Source organism: Triticum dicoccoides, chromosome 7B (genome assembly GCF_002162155.2).
Source record: "Triticum dicoccoides isolate Atlit2015 ecotype Zavitan chromosome 7B, WEW_v2.0, whole genome shotgun sequence".
NCBI classification, from domain to species: domain Eukaryota; kingdom Viridiplantae; phylum Streptophyta; class Magnoliopsida; order Poales; family Poaceae; genus Triticum; species Triticum dicoccoides.
In genome coordinates, this window is record NC_041393.1 from 161959355 (window position 1) to 161967279 (window position 7925).

The 7925-nt window shown below is 54.3% G+C and overlaps 1 protein-coding gene across 1 annotated transcript; it reads right to left on the bottom strand.

Moving 5' to 3' along the window:
- Positions 1–5885: 5885 nt before the first annotated feature.
- LOC119340203 (very-long-chain 3-oxoacyl-CoA reductase 1-like) lies at positions 5886–7512 on the bottom strand. Its single transcript, XM_037612103.1, has 4 exons — positions 7124–7512; positions 6710–6998; positions 6445–6514; positions 5886–6330 (listed from the first exon to the last, which is right to left on the bottom strand). The coding sequence occupies exons 1-4, from the start codon at positions 7473–7475 to the stop codon at positions 6025–6027; spliced, it is 1017 nt and encodes a 338-aa protein (XP_037468000.1). The 5' UTR covers positions 7476–7512; the 3' UTR covers positions 5886–6024.
- Between the last annotated feature and the right edge of the window lie 413 nt (positions 7513–7925).

Consider the following 7925-nt stretch of genomic DNA (forward strand, 5'->3'; position numbering starts at 1 on the left):
CCCGACGCCCCAGCCCGCCGCTCCGCCCCGTCCCATGCAGCTCTCCCTCCCTCCCCACCCACGTCGCTCCGCCGCTCGTACACGCCGCCGGCGATCCGGGTAAAAATTTAAACAAACACATTTTTTCTCGTTGCATATATAGAGATATTTTACATAGTCATTTAAATGAAAATTAAAATCCTCGTCGCTACCCGCTAGGTCGATCACGACGGCGCCGTCGTCGCTGCTGCGGTTGGCGACATCATCCCAGTCGACGGGGCCGTCGTTCTTATGTTGCTCCGCCGCCTCCTCGTCCTCCGCTGGCGCCATCGCGGCCTGCTCTGCCGCCATGGCCATGGCGACTTCAATTGCGGCCGCAACCCCGGCAGCCTCCCTCGCAGCTGCCGCCACCGCCGTCGCTTCCGACGCCCGTAGGGCGACGTGCCATCCCGGAGTGTCGTCCGGGTCGCCGTCCTCGCGTAGGACCACCTGTTCCGGTGGCAGCTCCATGGCGGGGGGGGTGTGCGGGTGCCGGCGCCACCGCAGGGGGTGTTGGCTCGCAGCGGGCAGCTCCACGACGGCACTCCCGCACGGCCGGGCCGTGCGCCAGTGCCGGGGCGCGAAGGCGGCCACTCGCGCCTGTGAGGTCGGGGGTGACGCTGGCCTTCGCCAGCCGAAAGGCGGCGATGACCTCGTCGTACGCTTTCCCCTTCCAGAAGGCGTGACGACCGATGATGTTGTGCCGGCCGTCGTGGTGGGCCCGAAGCTCCTCCGCCGTCGCGCCTGGGCCGATCGTCGGATAGCCGTCGACGCTTATCTTCCATTGGCGGGGAAGACGGCAGCCCGGCGGCACGAGTAGGCCGTACTGGCACAGCTCCGCCATCTCCGGGTTGCCGAGGCTGGACGGCCAGGAGCTCGGGGCGTCATTGTTGCCGCCGGTGCTACTGCTCCCGTGGTGGTAGGACATCACCGGCGCTGCGCTGGTTCTCGTCGGCGGTACGAGGGCGGGGTGTGAGGTCGGGTGTGGGGGGTGGCGTCGGGGCGGGGTCTTTATAGCCGTCCGGGCGACGGGAGGCGGGTGGCCGGGCCGGCGCCGGCATTACTTCTCATTAATGCCGACGCCTCAGGACGGGGCGGCGGGGGGGGTGGAAGGCGAGGTGGCCATCGACGACGGAGCGTCGTGGGGGGGTGGGGTGGCAGAGGTGTCAGTTTGACCGGGCGATGCGCGCGTCAGTTTCACCGGGCGGCGCGCGTCGATTTGACCGGACGACGTAGGGCACACAGGGTGACGTGTCGAAGCATGTTTTGCCATCAGCTAGTGGACAGCAAAGGCCGCCGTTAGCCACCTAACATGGCTAACGAACGGTTTTTGCCATCTGTGTTCTTTGCCGTCTGCCACGGACGACAAAGGTTCTTTGCCGTCCACTTTGAGAAAGAAGACGACAAAGACATGTTTACCGTCATCCTCTTTGCCGAGCAGGTTTGCCGTCGGTGGCAGACAGTAAAGAGCTTTGTCGTCCATCTTTGGTGCCTTTGCCTTTCGCCATGGCGAACGGCAAATAAGCTGATTCCTGTAGTGGTACACAATATTATTATGTTTTAGGTTATTACATACTGCTGACTAGAGTATCTTTCATATCAAAAGAAAAAGGGTAAACATTCATGAAACAACTTATTTCATTCTATTTCAGCATTTTCCATAGTTTATCTAATCATCATGTATTTAAAAAATCATATACCTCTATCATAAAATATTCAAAATAGACTGGCACAACAATGTGCCACCAATACTCTAGCAAACTAGTAAAAGTGAGATTAGCATGGACGCGAACTAGGAGCACACGGAGGCGCACCTCCCTGTAATCCAGGCCGCGCGCTGCTATCTAGGGATGCATGCATGTTTTGCTCTAATCATTTCCCATATGTAAATGGCGAGTACAAGGCGCCGGCGCACCGGCCGAAACTTTTGGCCGGTCCGCTCTGCGCCGTAGGATTAGCAATATTGTCAACCGCAAAATTTATCCTCTACGTACCCCCGATACGGATCGTTTTTCTTCACAAACCAACGCACGACCCCTGCAGCACTCGGCGCCTAGCTTGCCGTAGCAGCACCGACTAGTCGCTCCCGTCGCCACTCACCGCCTCGCCGTGGCCGCTCGCCGGATGCAGCGGAGGCCCGTCAAAACAATATGCCCCCGGCGGTTCCATTGGCCGTTGGGCTCTGGAAACTGGTTGCAACATAATAAATCGCGGGTTCCAGCAAACAAATTTTCTGGATCCAGCAATAACATGAATCCGGCAAAAAATGAAAAGATGGGATGGTGGCAAAAATCAAAGACAGTGGCAGCAAAAAAAAGGGACGGTGGTAGCAAAAGGTTGGAACTGGGTTTCAGCAGCAAATCACAGACGGTCGGTAGCAAAAATTGAAAAGGCCAATGGTAGCAAAAATCATAGACGGTGGTAGCAAAAATTAGAGCTGGTTCCAGCAAAAAAACATCTCAAGTTACATATCCTAGCAAAAAAGTCGCTAATTCCAACAAAACAAAAGAACGGTTGTAGCAAAAAAGGCCGCTGATTGTAACTCCCGCCAAGGCCCGTTCCAGCATCTTGTTTGCCCGTCGTAGCACGATGTAGCCGCCGTTCCAGCACATCGGCCTGGGCTTGCAGGAGCCACACCTGTTGATTCCAGCTTTAGATGACAACGGTTGCAGCACCGCCCCCTGCCGGTTCCAACACCGCTTGGCCTGGAGCTTGGACTACGTCGTGGTAGCAGCAGCCGGGGGTTTGTCGGCACTGGTGCGGTGCTGGTGATTGGCGGATGAGCAGGAGCTTGATGAACCCCCGAGGGCGGAAAAGGCGAGGAGGGTGTTGTGTGCGGCGATTGGCCGACGAGCTGCCATGGCAGGCCGGCATAGCCTGTCGCCGGTGGGGGGAGGGAGGGGGCGCGCACCTACAGATGGAAGAAGAGGGGAAGACGGGGAAAGGGGAAAGGGAAAAGCGGAGCTCGCAGACGAGATGCGTCCATGGGCGAGGAGAAGGAGTGGCTCTGGTTGTTCCTGGAGAGATAAGGTAACAGAGAGATAAGATAAGGCAGACCAGCATGTGCGCGAGTGAAACGGTGCGAAGAGTAAGCGTTTCCCTATGTAAATACACCGCCGAAGAGTACATGCGCACAGTGCATACCTGTGCATCCGCATTTAATTGGCCGGCCCGTGGGACACAACAGTACAGAACAGTGAAGGTACATAATAAACCGCGAGTCGCTGCAGCCATGGCACCAAGGTATCCGGGCGAGCTCCGGCTGGACCTCCGCCAAAATGGACGGGCACCACGACGGACGACGCCTGCAAGTACCTCGTGCTTGTGACGTAAAGAGGACTGGCGGACCAGATGTTGGCCATGGCAGCCTGCTTCTGTAGGTGCATACAAAGGAAAGTAGAGAGAGAGAGAGAGAGAGAGAGAGCTGCAGAACTCCCAACACAAAAAACTCGGGGCGAGTATACTTTGGTGAGACTGGACCTGGTGATTCTTCTCTATTGGAGCGAGGTCGCCGAGGTGTATTTCTGGTTCATAGCCCGTTCTTTGGGAACGACTGAGGTTCTGGGAAGAAGAGCAGTGGCCTCGTTAGGACTCATTAATTAAGAAAACTAACAGGGGGTAGGGGGAAGAGGGTTTAGGGTTTAGAGGGAGACAGACGGATGCCCGACCACTCCGGCGAGCCGTTCCCGGGAACTCGTGGCTGCTGCTGCTGCAAGGTGGATGCGGTGTCACTGGTTGCGGCCTCGTAGGATGCGACAAACTTGAAGCCTGGGACGGCTACTTAGATTTGCTGGTAATGGATGGCATAGTCTTTTTCCTGGTTTTTATTCGCTCACGTTTTCGCTGGCCGCCGGAACGCATGGCTTGGTGTCGACATGCAGGGCGGACATGGTGTCGCTGGCCGTGGCGGTGCACGACGCGGCAAGCTTGGACGACGGCCAAGATGGCCTAGTCTTCATAGTTCCTGTTGGCTTTGTTCCATGCTTGGAACGTGGCGAACAAGTGGAGCTGCAAAAGACCCACCATTCAACCATTCCACTGCTACAGAACGGTCAAACCATGAGTGGAAGCGGGGGTTCTTCATCTAGTCCCACCGGAGCACTGGAGCTTGACACCGGAGCACTGGAGCACTGGAGTCTGCTGGAGTTGTGTGTGCCAGAATGAAGAAGATATATGGTGTAAGGAGGAAGAAGGCTGTTGGGAAGAAGAGAGGAAGGGGACCATTGGAGCACGATGTGCATTTAAGTGCGTTGGGTGGTTGGCGGGTGTTAGTTGAGTTCAGCTTCAAACAGAAGAAGCAGACATTGTGGGATCAAAAACGCGTGGACTTTATGACAGATACGAGCCATAAACAAATGTGAATACGATGTTGCTAATATAGTAGTTGCAGATCCCGAGACGAGTGGGTGGGCAGGATTCTGGTGGGCAGCGTCGCCGAGTGCTCCTATGCAATTTTGGATTAGCATATCATATACCCTCCAGTCGGGAAGGTGGCTTTTGCAACCTTCCTATTGGCGGTGAAACTTTCATCATGGCATCATTGGGGAGGTCGAGGAAGTAGTCGAACAACAACAAGCAAAAATCATATAACCCATATCCCGGTGCAGGATCACAAAGGACAGGGTTCCCTGGACCTGTTCTCCCTAGCAGCCGTGCATGCGGTCATCGGAAGGGAGTTGCCGGAAGCAACATCGAGAAGAAAGATGGTGATTTAGTGTGCGAGGAGACATAATAGATGTGATCTGATCGGGTGACTACTAGGGTTGCCAACGCTTTCAAGATATAGGCGGCTAGGTAGGGAGACGTGGGGTTAGGCCCACGACCGACTCGGTATCCAAAGGATCATATACGAAGACTCGTAACGCGTCCGTTAATGACTAATTGCTCATTAATTATCTATTTCCAACCGGCAAAACGTAACAGGACACCTGATATAGGTTTGAGCTCAACTCTAGTCATTCACAAAACTCGCTGAGCGTGAGTGAGGCGGCTAACAAAGGCGGAGCCCATATGTATCAATCCTCTTCTTATGCTCTAATAGGAGGTCGGAAAGGATGTATTATATGTTGATCTCAACTCTTCTTCATTTTCAGGGTGCTATTAAACATCAACATGTTATGAAATTCCACATGAGCTTGTGAGATTTACCCAGAAATCATTTGGTATATGGGCCTCTAGCCCATCCAATATTATACTATGTGATCCCTAATAGCGTCATATTATGCGGAGATTCCTCATTGGGGCATAAGGTGCTAAATAGTACTTCATTGATACATTACACATACCCTCTGAGTGCTAGTTCCCTAAGAGGGCTAGCCCAAGCAGATTGTTTTCACCTTTTGGGAACCTTCTATGAGGTTTCTTCCAATTTTTCACGATATTGTTTTCCAAATTATTATTTTAACTCTCAAATAGTTTTTGAGTTCATGAATGTTTTAAAAAGAGTAAAATTTTCTAAAATAACCTTTCTGTACTTTTCAAATTCCCATTTTTCTAAAATCCTTAAAATCGTATGTATTTTTTAAACTATAAAAAATGTTATTGTTTTTTTCTGAAGCATTAGTTTTTTTTAGGGGTATTCTGAACCATTAGTTGTTGGCAAGTGAGTGAGGTGTCAACGGCAGAGGGAGCGAACCAGCTAATGAGCTGCGGCTCGCTTAGAGTCTGCATCAGTGACTGAGCGCTAGCGCGCTATTTGGCGCCTGAAGCGCCAAATAGGGCCTCCCATATTCCGGCGTAGCTACGGTTGGTTTTGTAGAAGTTGGCCACAATTGTTTTCTAACAAATCTATTTGTCATTTCTTTTCTCATTTTGAGCTTTCTTTTGAACGCATTCCGCTCATTTTATTCAACTGGCGAAGGCATGTCTGACCGCAGAATGCATTTTATTTTGAGCTTGGTCTTTAATATACAGGTAGCACCCGACACGCATATGCATCGACAGCGAGATTTAAACCATACAGATAATACATAGTACTATATCATAGCTGGTTCTTTCGGGCCAAGCCTAGCTCTGCTTGCCGCCGTTGGCGTGCGGCGGCGCCCTCGGCGACCTGAGCCGCTGGAAGACGGCCCTCTGCCGCAGGTTCTCGCGCAGGCGCAGCGCGTCGAGGAGCCGGTCCGGCGCGACGCGGCAGAGGTACCACTGGAGCCGGTGGACCAGGTTGGGCATGCAGAGGGGGCCGTGCCCGATCCAGCACGCGGCCGCCCGCGCGTACGCATCCGACGTCGGCATGACCAGCCGCGACAGCGGGCCTCGCTTGCCGTGCTTCCCGGCTCTCCACGTCATCTTCGTCTCCACGAACAGCGGGACCTGCAGTTGCTCGTAGAATTATGACATGATATGAAATGTAGGAACAAAAAACTGCCCGCATTTTTCTTTCAGCGTGATGGTCTTGGGCGAAATGCTGGACGTTTGCACACTCACCTGGCATTGCACGTCGATCCCTTTGCTTCTGTACTCGACGTAAAGGCTCCTGGAGAACTGCGCAACATACCTGAAATTTAAATCCGGGGTGATGTACTAGCATATATTTATCTCAGAAAATCTAGAGAGAGAGAGAGAGAGAGAGAGAGAGAGAGAGAGGGGTAAAAGGTGCATTGTACATGAGCACCGCAAGAGAGAAAAATTAATAGCATGATGACCAACCACCTATAACAGAATCCCGGATATGTCTGGTGTTTTTGGGTACCGTTTGGAAGCGGCGTAGACGGAGTAGAGCGGGAAGGAAGGGATGGCCTCCGACGACCCGGAGCCGATGTTGACGACGGCGCCCCTGCCCCGCTGCACCATCCCCGGCAGCACCGCAGCCGTCACCTCCGTCAGCGCCCACAGGTTCACCCGTACCATCCGCATCCACGCCTCCACGTCCATCTCGTGCAGGTACACCGCGCATGGCTTGGCCACCCCGGCGTTGTTCACCAGCAGCCCCACGTCCAGCCCCTCCACGGCCTCCTGGAGCCGCCGCATCGCCTCCTCCCCTGCCAAATATGATCAGCGCTTCAGTTTATACTACAAGGTGAGGTAGACGATTACGGTCAGCTCCATTTTGATTCACACTGTCGCTTGCGTTGAGTGCGTGTCGGTTCGTCCTAGCTAGTTTTACCTTGAGGTGTGGCGACGAGGGAGAGGTCGAACACGACGGTCTTGGTCTGCACGGCGCGGGTCCTGGAGATCGTCTCGGAGATGTCCTGGAGCTTGGCGGGGTCGCGGCCGACGAGGACGAGGTTGAGGCCCCTGCGCGCGAGCTCCAGTGCCAAGGATTCGCCGATGCCGGACGTTGGACCGGTCACGACGGCCCATGCCCCATAGCGGCGGCGGAGGTCCGTCGGCCGGCGCAGGAGGAGGGCGAGGTGTGAAAGGATGCGGAGCACCACGGCTGCTGAGTACAGAGCGCCGACGGTGGCCAGGGAGATGAACCATGGCTCTTGCCGAAGGAGAGCGTCGCCGCACATCATCTCTCTGCGCGCGCCGTGGACGTGTCGCTGGCTCACTGCGTGTGCTAAGCGCTCGAGGTTCTCGCATTAAATAGTCGGATTTGTTATCCATAACCACCTTAGTAATGCTATTGTCCCTCAGAAAAAAGGGGGAAAAAGAATGGGCGAATAGCTCCCATGTGACGTCGTTGGTGTGAATTGTCCCTGATGCGATGTAGTTGGTTGTAATAGCTCGCATGCGACATCTGCGTTGGAAAAAATAGCTCCCATGCGATACTGCTGCCTAATCCAAAGACACATGTTTAAAACTCGAATCAGGTGAGCGGGACCCACAGCGTGGGACCCACTAACTTATCCAACTCAGCATTGGTCAGGTGAGCGGGACCCACAGCGTGGGACCCACTAACTTATCCAGGTCAGCATTGGTACAAGAGGACACCGAGCCGTGCCCCGAACCGTGCAGCACCCGAG

What these genes read in the sequence shown, in the direction of transcription:
- LOC119340203 (XM_037612103.1), bottom strand. Translation starts at nt 7,475, where the DNA reads ATGATGTGCGGCGACGCTCTCCTTCGGCAAGAGCCATGGTTCATCTCC. An exon ending in CCTCGTCGCCACACCTCAAG is followed by an intron (nt 6,999 to 7,123) that starts GTAAAACTAGCT and finishes CATATTTGGCAG; the next exon opens with GGGAGGAGGCGATGCGGCGG. An exon ending in GGATCGACGTGCAATGCCAG is followed by an intron (nt 6,331 to 6,444) that starts GTGAGTGTGCAA and finishes GAGCAACTGCAG; the next exon opens with GTCCCGCTGTTCGTGGAGAC.